Raw genomic sequence first — 17,463 nt, forward strand, 5'->3', positions numbered from 1 at the left:
GAGTGTGGCGTAACACTAAACTCACTCACCTTATAAAAAATAAATAAACAATAGAGATATTCCCCATGTTATTAAAGGAATATCAACATACCTCACTTGTGGTGACATGGCTAAATCAAAGTCAAACGTTTCCTCATCCAAAAGTTTGATTTCTGAAGAAAAAAGAAGAATATATTATTATCTGAACTCGAAGGAACTTTCCTTTTCTGGAGCTCATTCCTTTTCTGAAGCTAAATCATAACTTACACAATTAAATTTATACAAACCTGTATAGGTTATGAATTCTTTGAAGAAAGTCCTCCTTGGGGTACATATAAGCATTAAAATGTCCATTTTAAACCCTACGACAGTTGTAACTATATTTTAAAGAACCACTAAAGTTTGTTTTTTGTTACTCTTTTAACCATTACATATGAAAGATTTGTGGTTAGTCTTATGCGGAACACCAAATTTATTCTTTAAAAACTTGTGGTTAATTAATACCGAGCGATTAAAAGTGGCCAAAAAGTCGCCTGCTTCCCTCTCGCCCGCCAACGAAACCACAGACAGGTTACGTAACTCTGTCGCCAGAGCACTGCAGTGACGTCATATGAGGAACGATTTTCAGTTAGTTGTATAGAAAAATGTGTAGCACGCTCATCATTTTGATGATTTCTCGACATCAACGACAACATGCCGAATCGTTGCTTTGTCGCCAATTGCTCCTAGGGTCGGGCGATGGTGTCCCCATGCACAGATTTCCACAGGACCCGCGAGTTCGTGCTAAATGGGTTATGTTTGTGAGTGCGGCGGCGCTTGTGGAAGCCTGAAACGATATCTTACTTGTGTTCAGATCGCTTCACGGAAGTTAAAGAATCAAAACTACTTACTAGTTGTAGTAAAATATGCATATGATTGATGACCATAAAGATTTTCTATGACACAACTTGTAACATAACGATTTCTTCCTCGGAAGTGAGGTAGTGGTCGAAGTAACAATAATATTGTAAGTAGTATTATATTAACACCCACCTCGCTGCCACGAGAGAAATTGTTATGATATACGCTATGTCATGCAAAATCCTATTGGCCATCAATAAAATACATATTTTACTACCAGTAGAAAGTAGTTTTGATTTGTAACTCGGTGAAAACAAACCTAAATACCATTTATCCTCAGACTGGCAGATGTTCCCGACAGGGCGCCGCCATTTTTAAAAATAAAAAAATCTGTTAGAATTAATAAGATTATAGTTTGTTTTCATCAAGTTAGAAAATCAAGACAACTTTCTACTCGTTGTTAAATATGTATTGGAATCATAACCAAACGGATTTTGCATGACACAACTTATAACATAACGATTTCTTCCACGGAAGCGAGGTGGGGGTCGAAGTCACAATACTGCGCGATAAATTTCTTGCTACATTCCCATGGTTAATGTCCACTCACCAGTATGTAGATACTAGTCAATGTGCGTCTTTATATTTGGTCTTATAATCCTAATTAGTTTATTATCACACTTGTATGTATTTTGAAACTAAATAAAAAGGAGACGATCTGCTGATACTTATAGTGAATTTATAACAGAACTGTAATATCTAGACATTTTATAGTTTGCCAATGTCTGTCTCATTACACTTCACGGCGAAAACAATGATTCTGTTGAATGCTACGACAAATGAATAAAAACAAAATGCAAATATTAAAATTAAAACAGATTAAAGTTATAGGAACAATATCAGGCCATTACCTTGTTCGAGGAATGTATCCATCAATATCCACAAAACTGTTCCAAATGATGTGTCTTTTAACAGTTTAATATACGAAAAAGTGATAAATCTTTTCAGGTATTGGTGTATAGTCTCATTGGTCACCCAAGATAGCACACCTGGCAACTAATTGCATAATGTCCGCCTTTCTTTAAAAACAGTAATTTAGTTAGCCAATAATGGGCAATCAATCAATGTATTGCCGGTTAATCCTTTGAAAGAAGGACGTTGTTTTTACGCAGACACCGACACGACAGAGTGTATTCAGTATAGATTAGTAAATCTACATACATAAACACTACCTTTGACAATTCCGCTGTGTAAGATAAAAGTAATTAATCAATCAGCGTGTTATCGGTTAATCCTTTGATCGATGTTTATAATGTTGAATATTTACTCCAGACACAAGAAATGCCAAATGGGAACCTTTGTCGGGTAATCTAAGTGTGTTACCACTAATTATACCTGTTATAAATTCATTAACTGACCATCAAGTGAATGATGACAAATAACATGTGTAGGTTTATACCACCTAACACGGGTTACAACGAGGGAGTATTAATTGCTGTATTGCATGTGAAAACTTATGGGCCGACACTGTTTTGAGAATACAAACAGATTTTTACATGACATGATTAAATATCGAGGTAAAACAACACAGAAATGGGATCAATTTAGATCAGTCATTATACAAATAGGGCCTAACGACACCAATCGATTTTGACAGAATCGTCTATGAAAACAAGTTGTAACTCGGAAACTAGGCAAAGCAGGAGACAAAATTAAATGACAGTAGATTGTGAGAACATATAGCTTTCATTTTCCACAACAATTGTCACGATTTCAGGTTTATACAAGGCTGTAAACACGATAATTTACCCCCTAAAATGTAGATGAATTCTGCATAGGCTCTCAAAGCTATTCCTCATATGACGTCACAGAGGCGCGCCGCTCTGATTGGTTGAAATTTCGTTCGCTGGTGAGAATTGTGCACTGTTGTCAAAAAGGTCGATTTAAGTCAATTAAAGGTCGAAATGAGTAGTTTTAATGACGGGGTTTCATTTATAACGATGCCAGTTAGTGATTTATGTATTTGTACCCCCTAGGGTTTATGTGACCTTTAATAAAAATATTTACAAAACAGGTTTGTATAATTCTTTTTCAGAAGAGGTCCTCCTTGGGGTACATATAAGCATAAGACAAACTCCCAAAGACAATTAAGCTGGAAGAGGTCTTCTGTCTGACAAAGTGATCCAATCAAAGTAACAATCTGCAACCGCACGGAAATAGAAAAATGTAATTTTTAGAGTAAAATTGATATTTTATACTTATCCTGACTCATGCTCTTTTGCTTGTCTTCTTCTTCTTGCGAACATAGTGGAAACACTTGCATCTCCTTAATTGAAGCTCCCTTCAATGTAAAATCACTAATTAGTACTCACCACGAGTTGCTCCCCTTTAATCCCTTTTGGCGGGAAAGGTGTCGCCACCCTACACCTCGTGCTTCACTCTCTCCTGATTTTGCGAGCCCAACACTTGAATTTACGGGGAAATCCAAAGTGTTATGTGGGGAGGATGGGAGGGCTGACCTCATGAGTCAGGATAAGTATAAAATATCAATTTTACTCTAAAAATTACATATTTTTCCTTATCCTGACTCATGCTCTTTTGCTTGTAGAATCCTACGGAACGGAGGAGGGAGTAATAGAATACTTTGGATTTATAATTAGTGATTTTGTATAAATATAACTGTAATAACCGGTATGGGAACTTCATGAAGGCATTGACTTAGGATATTTCCTGTATATAAACCATAGGTTATATAATGCCATAAGTGGGTATTACATTGATATATACTGAAAAACCATTATATATATTATATATATATAAGTGACTCTGATAGAGTTGCTGTACAACTAAACATAATGTCAATATATACTTAGGGGTGAATAACCTAAGGTAAATATATACATAGCTCTAGAACTCCTTAGAGTTATAAGCTAGCTAAATTATGTATATAATACATATTAAACTTGTGATGATAATATTTAACGCCTACGAGGGACTGTCAGCTGTTGAGCGAGGACCAAAGGGCCGAAATGGTGAATGCCAGAGACATCTTCTGTGGTGATGTCTCTCAGGTAGTGATTCGCAAACACAATGTTCGATTTCCAAAAGCATCCTTCCATAATAGTGTTCAAAGAACAGTTACCGTGCAGGGAGAGGGTGGAAGCCAGTGCCCTAATCTCATGCGGATTTGCCTGCATGTAGGCGCGAAGTATGACAGTCCTTATCCAAATAGATATGGTAGTACGCGAGACTTCTGTTTGATTCGTTGGCGACAAGGGGATGAATAATCGTTTGAGAAATCTTCGCCTTGGAACGTCGTAAATAGATTTTGAGAGCTCTGACTGGGCATAGAGATAAGTCCAGTGTATCTTGTGATCCGAGAATCGAGGATAGCGCTGGTACATGGAATAACCTGTCTGGTTGACCTGGTAGTTGATTTTTGGCGATGAAATCCCATCTTAATCCCAGGTGCGCTATGTTTTGATTGTCATCAAACTGTATCCTCTCGTAATCCAGAGCGTGAATTTCAGATATTCTTGCTGCCGTGGCTAGAGATAGTAGAAATAGTGTTTTCTGTGAGAGAAATTCAAAGTTTGTCGATTCCAAAGGTTCATAGGCCTCACTAGTGAGGTGTTGTAACACTATATTCAGATCCCAAGCTGGGACGTGGAACTTCCGCTTTTGGTCCTCCAATCGGAAAGCACGTAGTAAGGCCAGTAACTCTGGAGATTTTGTCAGCTTGACACCCGTTCTCATAGTGATCACAGAGCTAAGCGCGGCAAGATATGTTGATATCGTCGAACCTCTTAAATGTTTGTTTTGCCGCAGGTAACACAAATAGTCTGCCACTTGAGGATGTGAAGCATCTCTGGCTGTAAATCCTTTATTAGCTGCATAATTTTCGAAACTGTGCCACTTGTCGTCGTGCATAAGTTGCCAGTGAAGTCGAAGTCGTCGTAGCGTGACCGCTTTTGCCGCCCTGGTAGAATATCCTCTCTTGTTTAAACACATTTGTATACAGTCCATACGTGAAGTTGGTAAACTTCTGGGTTTCCGTGCACCTGTTTCGTGTGTGGATGTATTAACAGGTTTGAGCGCTTGGGTAGCTCTAATACTGGTTGACCGATTTCTTGAATTAGAATGGGAAACCATACTCTGCCTGGCCAGTAGGGCTCGACCAAAGTGAGTTGTAGACTCTGTGTTTGTTTGATTTTCTGTAATACTTGGGGTATTATTGCTGGCGGCGGAAACGCGTACGCGTTGAGGCCTTCCCATGATATACTTAGAGCGTCCGTTTCCCAAGCTTGTGGATCTGGGATTGGTGACACGAATGTCGGTAGCTGATTGTTGAATCTTGTGGCGAATAGATCTATTAGCGGCGCTGCTAACGGCTTGATTATCTGTGCAAATATTTCCGTATTGAGCATCCATTCTGTCGGTGATGGTAGATGAGGCCGAGAGAGCGCGTCTGCTAGTACATTTCTGGCTCCCGGAATGTGAACTGCTCTGATCTGTAGATTTAGATCGTGGGTTAGATTGAATAGCTGAAAGCTTAAGTTCAAAAGGTTCAGTGATCTCGTTGAGCCTTGCTTGTTCACGTAGAACGCCACTGTGGAATTGTCGGTATGAATCATAAGGTGCGCATTTTGTAGAAATGTGCTCCAATGTAGAATGGCGTTGATTACAGCTTTCATCTCTAGGATGTTTATATGGAGTTTGCTTTCTTGTTGGTTCCATAATCCCGATGTCGTCTGGTTGGCGAGATGAGCTCCCCAACCTTGAAGTGACGCGTCCACATATAGATGGGTTTTGAATTCCTGCTCTGCTAAACAAATCCCTTCGCAGACATTAGATTTCTTTGTCCACCATAGTAGATGAGGTCTGAGATGTTTCGGTAGACTGAATGGCTGTAAATCGTCGAGATGTACATTGATGAAGACCTGTAAGGGACGTAACTGTAACCTGCCTCTGACTGTCATGTCTTGGGCTGATGTGAGGAGACCTAGGAGGCTCTGCCATTGTCGAAGTGGTAACGGAGAGAGTAGAGCTGGTGGAATGGTCTGTTGGATCTTGATCCAACGGTCTTCTGGTACGACGATACGGTTGAAATTTGTGATAAATCGAATGCCTAGGAACTGTAGGTCTTGTGACGGTACTAGGTCCGACTTGGGTAAGTATACTAACCATCCTAGCTGTGTTAGTAGCTTTATGATGTAGTTTAACTGTAGTTTGAGATGCTGTGGATCTTGATCTACTTGTATCCCGTCGTCGAGGTAAAACGCACTGCGTAGCCCTTGATGATGAAGATAGGTGATAATCGGTTTCGTTATCCTCGCGTGAAAAGCCAGGGGCTGATGATATTCGAATGGGAGCACTTTCCACTGGTAATGTTGCCCGTCTAAAGTAAACCGTAGGTATTTCCTGGCTTTGGAGTGTATCGGGATGTGCAGGTAAGCGTCCTGTAGATCGATACTGCCCATGTAGTCCATGGGGCGATTCAATTGCCGTAACTGAGGTAAATGTATCATGCGGAACTTCGGAGGTTTGCGTAGATAGTTCTTGTTGAAAAAGCTCATGTTGTAGATGAGTCTGTATTTTTCCTTGGAGTTTTTCTTGGGAACTAGGAAAACTGGGGAGTAGAAACCTGGTTCTATGTTGTCTTGGTCTAGTACTTCTATGGCCTGCTTTAATAGGAGTGATGTAACAGCCTCTCTTAACTTCGGTAGTTGTTGTGCCTGTAAGTCGAACTTGTGAGGGTTGACTGTCAGCGGAGGCTTGGCCTTTAGTGGGATATGAAATCCGTGACGAAGAATGTTGGAAACATAAGGGTCTTGTAACATTCCCCAGTTTTCCCAGAATAGTTGGAGGCGTCCACCCACTTGAGATGGTTGTACTGGAACGGCTGGGGGGTGGAAGACTCCAGTCGTTCCGAACCTGTCTTTCAGCGTTTATAGTTGCGGGAACCTCTGGGTGTCCTGCCTCTTCCTGATCCTCCTCTATAGTTGCCGAATGGGCGACGAAAAGAATCTTTTCCTCTAGAGCTGGCTATCTTCCTGTCTCGTGCTCTCTGTAGGCCCGTGAATTTAGATCTTCCTGAGTATCTTTGTGAAGTCTGTCGAATGACGCTGGAATCCTTAGTGACTTCCTTGGAAACTTTGTCTATTTCTCCGTTAAAGATGGATGTTGAAGACCACGGGGCTGTATACAGTGGGGCTGTAAAGTTCTCACCCCAGTTGCAGGAAGCGAGGAGGCCTTGACGACGAGCTAAGGTCAGTGCTGCTGAAATAGATGTAAGATGATCTGTTAGGAACTGCTGGTCTTTCTTTTGCATAAGTAAGGCAGAATAAATCATTCTATCATCCTCAGAAGTTGTATCACGAAATCTGGTGATAAGAGTCTCATTGATCGTTCTAGATCTATTTAAACCAAAAAAAACATACGTCTCGTCATGGTTTCTATTTGGACTAACTTGCGATCATCAATCTTGTAATTCTTGTACTTGACATCGTTGATCAACTTATAGTTCTCATCGATGTCTTGAGCTTTGAAGAAGGAGTCCATGTTATGCGTGGAGAACTTCTTGGCATGAAAGTTTGGTAGATGTGGTGTCTGAACTTTCGTGGCTTTGTGGAATGCTGCATCTAGATTCTGTGGGACTGCTGCAATCGGGTCGATCGGTGGTAGTGTGATAGCATCTGCATCGTCTTCTTTCATCAGATATGTCTGCGCCACATTGCCATTTTTAGATGGTGATGAGAGATCTAGGTCATTGACCATCCAATACCGTATCTCAGCATCGGAGAAAATAACTCCTCCATCATCCTCTATACCATCATCATTGATGAGAGGTTGGTGCTGCTCTGGACTGCGTGCTTCTGTCTCTACGTCCGGCGATGCTTGTGCAGCTCTGTATGGTGACCTGTAAGGTGATCTATGGTGATGAACGAGGAGGAGATCGTCTAGGTGATCTACGTCTATGGGGGTTGATCTTCTCGGTGACCTGTGAGGAGAACGTTGATAGCTTCGCGAAGCTCTTGTGTAGTCCCTCGATGTCCTTCTAGATGATGATGACCTGGATTCAGCTGCCCTTCCGAATGCCCTTCGCGAATGCCTTCAGCGAAGCTTCCTCTGCGTCCGGTCCGGGAGAATTACGATAAGACCTTCGCGAAGGCTTTCGTGATGTCTGATGGTCCGAGTCCACATCTTGGGATGAAAGTGACGAGGGTGATGATCTATCCCTCCTCGCGAAGGCCTTCGCGAAGGCTGTACATCTAGGTCCTTCGTGGAGGTGGTCCGTGTCTTCCTTCGCGAAGGTGACATCGTCCTGGCTGCTACGTTGACGGGGGGTGCCTCTGGGGTGCTGTCTACGTTGGAGCCTTCGCGAAGGCTCGGTCCTTGCTTCTGCAGTCTATATCGGTCTTCCATCATCGTCATAATTTGCTGCATCAGGTCATCAGGGATGGTCTGCGACGATGTCGTCTGAGCCTTCTCTGCGGTGTTAATGATGGGGTCCACAGCAATAACGTCTGACATCAGTGTAGAGGCATCAGGCTGCATGGAGATCTGTGCTGAAGTCACTGTCGCTGACACCGGTCGCTTCTTGTGCCGTATGTCGGGGATGATAATCGGCTGGTCATCGTAGAGGCCCATTTCTTCGGCTGGAACGATCTCGGCTGAGAAGGTTCTCGCTGTCTTCGTAGACTTTCCTTTGGATGTCGACGCTGCCCTGGGGGTACGAAGTCTGCGTTGAGAAGACGTCGAGGCCCTCTTGGACTTCAGCTGCGATGACGGGATGTCTGGGGAGGCCGGTCGCTTCTTAGAGGTGACGGACTGCATCCCACGTCCCTCTTCCGATGGGGTCTCTAGCAGAACACCAGACGGTAGGGGGTCGATCGCCAGCAGCTGACTAGATGGAGTATCTGGAGTATCAGCCATATTTAGCCCTTGTTTGCGTGACCTATCTGCAGCACGTCTTAAGACGCAAAGATAATATTTATTAAATGCAGAATTAGATAAATTGATGCAATAACTGCAACGTGAATCAAACGCACACGGTGTAGAACAACTAGGGCATATTACATGCGGATCTGAGGCAGAAAAACGTAATCTACAAATAGTACAGATTTTCATCAACGTAATACTAGCTGAACAATCACGAATAAACAGTAGAAATACGATAAATAATCAATACAAATTACTGAAGGATACTAGCTATACCTCTATAGTAAACTATAAGAGGTAATAAACTAAGAAATATCAAAGGATATGTTGTGTAAGGAGACACAGGCGCTCTCACATCCTGCTCACTGGGCGAAGAAGGAGAGAGTGAAGCACGAGGTGTAGGGTGGCGACACCTTTCCCGCCAAAAGGGATTAAAGGGGAGCAACTCGTGGTGAGTGCTAATTAGTGATTTTACATTGAAGGGAGCTTCAATTAAGGAGATACAAGTGTTTCCACTATGTTCGCAAGAAGATAAGACAAGCAAAAGAGCATGAGTCAGGATAAGGAAAAATTTACACTTACGTAGTCACCTGACCGCCGATGTCAATCAAGGCGGGGGGCATGGCTAGGGCGAGGACCCGGATTGTCAAAGCCTATATGCCTATTGGCTTATCGGTGTCACATCCCCAGTGATAAACCCCACCCCCCAACCCAAGGGTTGGAGGTGTGTAAATACGGGGAACTCGCCAAAACAAACTACTGTCCATAGCACACAGCTAGCCAAGCATGGGAAAATCCTCAGACGTGCATGCCAAACTATGTCGCCGCCATGTTGCCTAGCAACTGAAGCCATGTTCGAGCTGAGGCCCTGGGGAACTGAAGGAACTGTAAAACAATCCTCTGGACTTTGGCAATGCGGTCCCGAGACAGAGAGACTAATCCCTGCTGTGTCTCAAATCTCACTCCCAAGAAAACCAGATCCTGGGTCAGAAACAGTTCTGATTTCTTGAGGTTGATAATCCAACCCAACTTGGTGAGAGTATCCATCACTCTCTGTGTAGAATCCCGACTCAAGTGGGTGGCAAGTGCTTTGAGAAGCCAGTCGTCCAGGTACGGGTAACAAAAGTTGCCCTGTGCCCTGGCGACTTGAGCTGGCACCAGCATGAGTTTTGTGAACACCCTTGGCGCCGTGGAGATGCCAAAGGGGAGCACCCGAAACTGATAGCACTTCCCGACGAAGGAAAACCGGGACATGGAGGTATGCGTCTTTGAGGTCGATTGACGTGAGCCAATCCCCTGCCTCTACAGACGAGATCACTGATCACTGAGCGCAGTGTCTCCATCTTGAAAGACAGCACCTCGATCATGTCGTTCAGACCCTTTAGATTTAGAATGGGTCTCAACCCTCTGTCCTTCTTGGTAACCAGGAAACAAGTGGAGTAAAACCCCAGATTTTCCTGGCCCGTCGGAACCACCTCGATGGCTGCCTTGTCCAGCAACGACTGGACCTCGGCACGGAGTATATCCTCCTTCTCCTGAGAAGTCAGCACCGGAGTGCAATGAATCCTGGAGAAAGGAGGAGGGCTTCGCTTCCACTGCGGCATATGGCCATCCTTGAGTGTGGACAGGACCCAGAGATTTGACGCGACTTTGTCCCACTCGCGAAGGAATAGTGTTAGTCGGCCGCCGACAGGGACGTCGGGTAACAGGCAATGAATCCTGACGGTAGGCAGTGTAACAACTGCTTGCGCCGGGACCACTAAGGGCTCCGGAGGAATTATTACTGGGAAACCGGGGCCGACTTCCCCTTCCTCTGAAAAGGCTGCTGAGAGGAAGCAGCCTTGCCCTTTCCCTTACCCTTGCCCTTGCGTGCCTGAAGTGGAGCAGTCCACTTAGGTGCTTCCTTCCCCGAAGAGGAAGGATATGCACTGGCAAGGACGGAAGGCCGGGCATGAGAGGTGAGGGGTTGCTCCAGCAAGGGCTTGGAATCCTTAAACTGGCTAACCACCTCCGCGGCCTCCCAGACTACTGTCAAAGCCCCCGGGAATAGGGTCTAACCCATCCTGAAGGGCAGAGAGAGTAGAGCCTGCTGCATAGCCGGAGAATACCTGGCGACCGACAGCCATAGCCTACGGAGGCCCATGACTGCACTCATCATCTGGCTTGCGCACGACCGTATTGCGCCGCGTGCCAAATGTGAGTGCACCTCCGTAAGCTGCCTCGCTAACGTGGTGCACCAGCTTCTTCTGCAGGGCAGAGAGGTAAGTTGAGCGGACGGTAACCTTAAATTATTGCACGGCGTTGCAGTATTGCTCCTCAAAAGAGCGATATACCGACTTCAACACCTGGTTATTTCAGGTAAATGGAGGCAAGAGCCGGCCCTGCCGAGCCGATGCCTGACTGGCCAGATGACCCCCCTAGGGGGAACGAGGCATAAATGCACCCGTCAACCACCGGAGGGTCAAACAGAGCATCCTCTCCCATCAAGTATCGACAATTGAGCTCCAGGAGATCCAACCGTGACCGACTACATGATAAGAGAGGATTGATTACCTCGCTTATGAGCAAAGGCAAAATGCGCAAATGGGTCTCGGCGACCCGACACGGAGCAAAGGCCTCCCCAGGGAGATGAAACTCTGCGGGGTCGGGGTCGGACGACCACCTGCGGCAAAACAGTAGCAAAACAATCATGTACCTGCCTCAGGGACAGGCTAAGCAAGAAGCTACCTTCCCCCGACTGTTCCTGACCCCCAACCTCCTCCATGGCTTCCTCCTCATGCTCCTCCAGGAGTGAGCTCTCGGTGTCAAGAGTCACCTTCGAAGTCACGGAAGCAGGATACACAGACAAGGACAACGGATCAAGAAGAGCCGAGGTGCCTGGCTCGACCAACCCTAGGCTCGAGGCCGAACCTAGTTGCCAAGGACCCAGGGAAGTGCCTGCCATAACAGGATTCCATGGAAAACTGGAAGGCACCGAGGTAACCGGCAGCATCGGCACTCGAGTACCCACAGCTTGGGTGCCGGTTGTCAGCGGTACGAGACCCGAAGGACCGGCGCCAGTGAGCTGGACTGTACCGGAGCCGAGGCTCAGGTCAGACACAACTGCACCGGCAGAGAGGCCGTCACCGGAGCCGAAGCTCGGATAAGGCACACCCCCGGAGGCAGAACCCGTCCCGGAGCCTAACCCCGAGGTTGGAGTGCCCTGGCAGACGACCCCGGAGCGCCACTAACCTCCGAACGGATACCGATCTCCTACTGGAGACCGGACATCGCGTCAGAGATAAGTGAGCGAACCGAAGTCATCTGCTGCTGCAATATGGAGGACAAATCTGTTAACATTAATGGTGCAGATGCTGAATTGGTATGTGCAGATGTAGAGGGGATAGGGGAAGAAGAGTGCTTTTCCACCGTCTTGGCCCGCTTCCGAAATTAAATAGGCAAGCCTAGCATATGGTAAACATATATACAGCCGTCCTAGTTTTGTGAACGCCAAGCGTCACACAACAAGGAACGAATGTAAGCCACCTGATCCGCCATCTTGCCTGCCACATGGCTGGAAATGGGAACCTGACTGGCAAAGTTATAACAATTTATGAATGCAAAATTCAACCAATAAATTCCATGTAGCGCCTGTGCGAAAGAAATGAAACCATACATACAGCAGGTGACTTTTCACCACTCATTTCCGTTAGTAGAAGTTTCTATACTTCGATGAACACACACACACGTCTTTTGTACACACACCATACATACAGCAGGTGACTTTTCACCACTCATTTCCGTTAGTAGAAGTTTCTATACTTCAATGAACACACACACACGTCTTTTGTAATGAACAACAGCATGAAAAGTGAGGTGCGAGGTTGACGGCTAGAGTTATCTGCTCTTGCCTGTAGGGGGCCCTGTGGGGCCCTGTAGGGGTGGTCTCTCAAGACAAAAACATGTTTTTTTGTTTTGTAAATATTTTTATTAAAATATAGTTACAACTGTCGTAGGAAATTTTAATGCTTATATGTACCCCGAGGAGGACTTCTTCTGAAAAAGAATCAGTGATACATTGTACACCAATCCATACTCTTGACCTTATTTCAAATAATTATTCTAAAGAGACTTCACAAATACCACAGCTGTGAAGATCTGGGTTAGGATTGGTCTGGAGTAATCCATGCTTGTCGTAACAGGTGACTAAGAGGATCGGATGGTCAGGCTCGCTGAGTTGGTTGACAAATGTCATTGTACCCTTATTACATAGATTGATGCTCATGATGCGGATCACTGGATTGTCTGGTCCAGATTCTATCATTTACAGATCGCCGCCATATAACTGAAATATTGCTGAATGCAGCATTAAACTACAAAACAACCAACTACAAATACCATTTGTTTCCTGCCAAAAATTGACGATAATGAGTGAGTGAGTGAGTTAAGTTTTACTCCGCTTTTATGTTTAGCAATATTCCAGCAATACCGCGGCAGGGGACACCAAAATGGGCTTCACACATTGTGCCCATGTGGAGAATCGATCCTGGATCTTAAGCATGACAAGCAAACGCCTTATTCATTAGGCTACCCCACTGGCCCTCACTTTTAAGAAACTGAGTTTGTAATCTCAAAGGAATTGCCTCACTACAACATTAAATTCTTACTTTGGCTGTGACATATAATGGATCAGTTGCTGTACTATCAAAGGGAGCATGTTTCAAGCGTCTTACCAGGGCTTTCCTTCAAGCTTCTGTCAGAATTTCCTGTTATAGTCTTGGTGACATCTTTCAAAATTCTGTCCTCCAGCTCGAAAGGTTTCTGAAGCGTGTGACTCAGACGTCTTTCACTGTCATCGCTGCGAGCAATCTCTATAGGATCTGTTCAAGACAATGTTTGAGAAAGCTACAAATAAATGTTTCTAAACATGTTGCAGCAAAATATGTTTGATATTTCAATTGTGCATTTTTTCTTAATAGTACTCCATAAGATGATGGCTTGTCCAAACATGTCCGAGTTAACCAGGGCAGTAATAGATGTCAATAATTCATAATCCATAGACAAAAAGTCTGATATTCTGCAAGTTACCATTGCTTGGAAAGACATTTTCTTTGTCTTCGATGTCTTTGTTTTTTAAGAATTCTTCAAATGGATCAGGTACAGAAAGGTCTACCAACACGCCAACAGCACAGTCACTCTCTGAAAATAAGAGCGTTTATGCTTGTATCAATACATCTGTGATTAGTCAGATACAATTACCTGCAAGAAGATATAGGTAACTAACACAAATTCAAACAAATTCTGTAATCTACACGTAATCTATGTAAGCATACCTGCAAGCCAAGCACGTTGATGAATATTTGTAACCAAATTTTATCACTACAACATCCACAATATCAGCAAAGTCTGCCACTACCTTGATACTGACACCGGTAAATGTCTGATGTACTGTCTTGTCACTTCTAAACAGACTACTGTAATTCACTATATGCCATCTTCTCCACTAAATCACTCCAGAAACTACAATTAAAGAATCCAAAATTCTGCTGCCAGATGTATCCTCCACACTCCTCGTCATGACCATATCACACCAGTACTACAGTCTCTTCACTGGCTCCCCATCTCTGCAAGAATTTCCTTCAAAATCCACATTTTGACTCATGACTGCCTCTACAATGATAATTTTCCTGACTATCTCAAAACAACTCGTCTCCGTGTATGTACCCCAGCGAAGTCTCCGATCCTCCTCTGACTCTCTCCTCACCCAACGCATATCTCCAAACCAACTGTCTGATCGAGCCGTCTCCTTTGCGAGCCCTGAACTGTATAAATCTCTTCCAAAGGAAATCAGGAACACTTCATTGAAAGAAACGTTTAAATCTCTGCTAAAGACCCATCTGTTCACTGCTGCCTTTCTGTAAAAGCTATATGAACCATTTCCTTCCCCAATACTGTCACAGTGCCACTGAGCATCTCTACGGTGGATATTAAGCTCTTTATAAATACATTATTATTATGTTGAGATTTTTTTAGACTGGAAACCGTTTATCCTACTGATAGGCAATATTCATTGAAAAATTACACTGCTCCATTATAGAATGAAGACTGTTGTATTGATTTGATGACAGCTATGTTTGTTAGTATATAACAATAAAACTGTATGTTGTCTGTACCTGCCATTCTTTGAATGTGGTTCACAGTTGTCACACACAATGTATTTCACACTTCAGCTTTCAATTTGTTATGTTCGTTGATTCCACCTCAGCTTCATATAACTTCAGTCACTGGAATGTAACAGGATAGGACTGATATGGAGCAAATATGATGTTTCAATTGTAAATTGATTCTGGTATCATTTTACCAACGTGTTATCACAATTCAGTTGACAATAAATACAACATTTAGCATTGAAATATGATAATGAAAAACATTCTAAAAATCTTGTTTCAAGTAGCAAGGACCTTACATATAAGTTGGTAAGCATGATTTTTTGGGTACTTTTGTACCGGTATTTAATTTTGTCATTGTTTTTACACTTGATGACTTGCTACAAAGTTTTTCCTAGATTTGGCAGTCTAATCAGTAGGGATGTCACAATACAGAAGTTTCATGAATCGATGAATATCATGATACCCATGTCACGATTCGATACATATCATGATACCTATTTTCGCGGCATTATTGCGTAAATTTAGTTACATTTTGAACATTAATATTTCATTTTGTATAATTGTCCATGAAAAGATTAACATTTTTTATTCTCAGAGATTAAAAAGTTCTCATTTTCCATCTTTGAGCATGAAAAATAATCATTTATAACTCTCATAACATAAAAAAACATGATACAATTGCAAAATGGAAACGATACATAAATATATCTAAACCGATACTTTCAAAAGTAAATATCGATACAGTTTTGAATGTATCAATAATTGTATCGTCTTAGAAGAAGTATCGATGTATTGTGGCATCCCAACTAATCAGTGCTACAGCAATGATGACATGTGGCAATATATAAGACTGTAAGCTGCAGAGATATTTAGTTCATCTTTTTCAGGCCAATTTACATGGCAGACCACCATATAGAATTTCGTGGAAGAACAATTCTGGTTTATATGGACACAAATGCAACAGGAAAGGAAACAAGCACTGGAGGCGAGTAGAATTTCAGGCCTTTACAAGTTATGAACATTCCAGATCAATTTCTGCTGCTGTGTGTCATTGAACCCTGACAGTATGATCTGTAGCTCATGCTGTCGTTTGCTGGTTTACCAACATTCTCTTCAAACAGCATATTAAGCAGGTTACAATAAAGCTGCTCAAACATAGCTGCCCACACTACAAACAGTGAAACATGATGTGAACATTATGTTCGTCATAAACATGTAACTATGCTTTGATATAGCCAAGGTACACATTCAAGCTCTTGGGTCGTGAATTGGAATTAATCATCCTGAACTGATATTTTAGAAAAACCGAAAGAAAAAAAAGAGATCGATAGTTACGGTGACCTTGTAAATTCACGTAGACCTACTAAGTGACATGCGTATATCTGCAACTGATTTCCTGATTAAAGAAGTGGATTACAGGCAGAGTGCCTGGATTGTTAACACTCAATATAACCTTCTTATAAAGTAAGAGAAATGGTTAATTTAGTGTAGATGGGATTTTTATTATTCATGAACATTTTGGACGTTTGGGGAACCCCACATCTGTTGCAGCCTAGCCAACATGACAAACCAGCGAATGGATCATACAAATGTAAGACATTTACGTATAATAGAATACAGTATTAAAAGGATCTTGATGTACTGACCGAAACTGTGCTCATAAAGTGATATTACTTTAAAATCTACAAAACGCTTACATCTGCGCAATTCAACATTCATATTTCGCTCGGTTGTTCAAACTGTCACATGGGCAACACTCTTTGCTTTCATTGGTCAATTAGGATTCACGCCAACAATGGTTATTCTGTTTATATTTACGACATATTGATATATCAAGAATCAGATAAGTTTATCATCTAAATAAAATGTTTATTTTGTGTTAAGTTTTTTAATAATACGTCTTCATATTTGTAGGGATACATATGTAAATGGTAAAACATTTCTGACAACATTATCGTAAACGAATACGTTTCACTTTCCAAGATGGCGGTGATTATCGATGAACCAACCTGGTTTGACAACTTTTTGCATTATGGTCTATTCGCTGGGGCTATTTTTCAGCTGATTTGTATTTTTGCAGTTGTCTTTGTACCTAAGAGTCAACAAGAAGAGGTTTGTGTTTTGTGTAGCTGTATGGTATCGTTGTTGTGTAACTGAATGGGTGTTTTGACAATCGATAAAGTCGATCATGTCGACGTTGCAATGTCAGTATAACATTATTTAAAAGTCTAAGACGTTGGCGATATATTATGTCATTTATTTGGCAAGAGCGCAGTTTACCAGGTGTTGGTTACTCGAGCGCTAATTGGCTCTGACTGTCAGACTCTAACCTGAATACCTCGCAATTTGTTTATTCCGCGTGCAACTACCAGGTTGGGGAAACCTACCGATACCATAGGTCTTGCATGTAGGATGTACACTTGATCATGTTGATTCCACAGACCAGGGCAGGCAGTAAAGGTTACATCCATATAAATGATTTCACAACACTTTAATCGCTCCCATGGGTAAGTTCATTATGCCAGACAGGTAAATGCCGTGTGTTGTTTTAACT

General features: G+C 42.8%; 1 protein-coding gene across 2 annotated transcripts in view; it reads right to left on the bottom strand.

Moving 5' to 3' along the window:
- Positions 1–16,665, bottom strand: part of LOC124276845 (G2 and S phase-expressed protein 1-like) — a 48,721-nt gene extending 32,056 nt beyond the window's left edge. Inside the window, exons 1-5 of one of the 2 annotated variants that reach the window (XM_046712496.1) lie at positions 16,607–16,665; positions 14,913–15,023; positions 13,828–13,938; positions 13,473–13,619; positions 92–152 (exon numbers count right to left, since the gene is read on the bottom strand). In XM_046712496.1, coding sequence (XP_046568452.1) covers positions 92–152; positions 13,473–13,619; positions 13,828–13,938; positions 14,913–14,919 — 326 coding nt within the window. In that variant the 5' untranslated portion in view covers positions 14,920–15,023; positions 16,607–16,665. Of the gene's footprint in view, positions 1–91; positions 153–13,472; positions 13,620–13,827; positions 13,939–14,912; positions 15,024–16,555 lie in introns of both variants that reach the window. The other variant, XM_046712497.1, reaches the window with a different exon arrangement.
- Between the last annotated feature and the right edge of the window lie 798 nt (positions 16,666–17,463).

Source organism: Haliotis rubra, unplaced genomic scaffold, assembly GCF_003918875.1.
Source record: "Haliotis rubra isolate DU_JTF1 unplaced genomic scaffold, ASM391887v1 Scf214, whole genome shotgun sequence".
NCBI lineage: Eukaryota > Metazoa > Mollusca > Gastropoda > Lepetellida > Haliotidae > Haliotis > Haliotis rubra.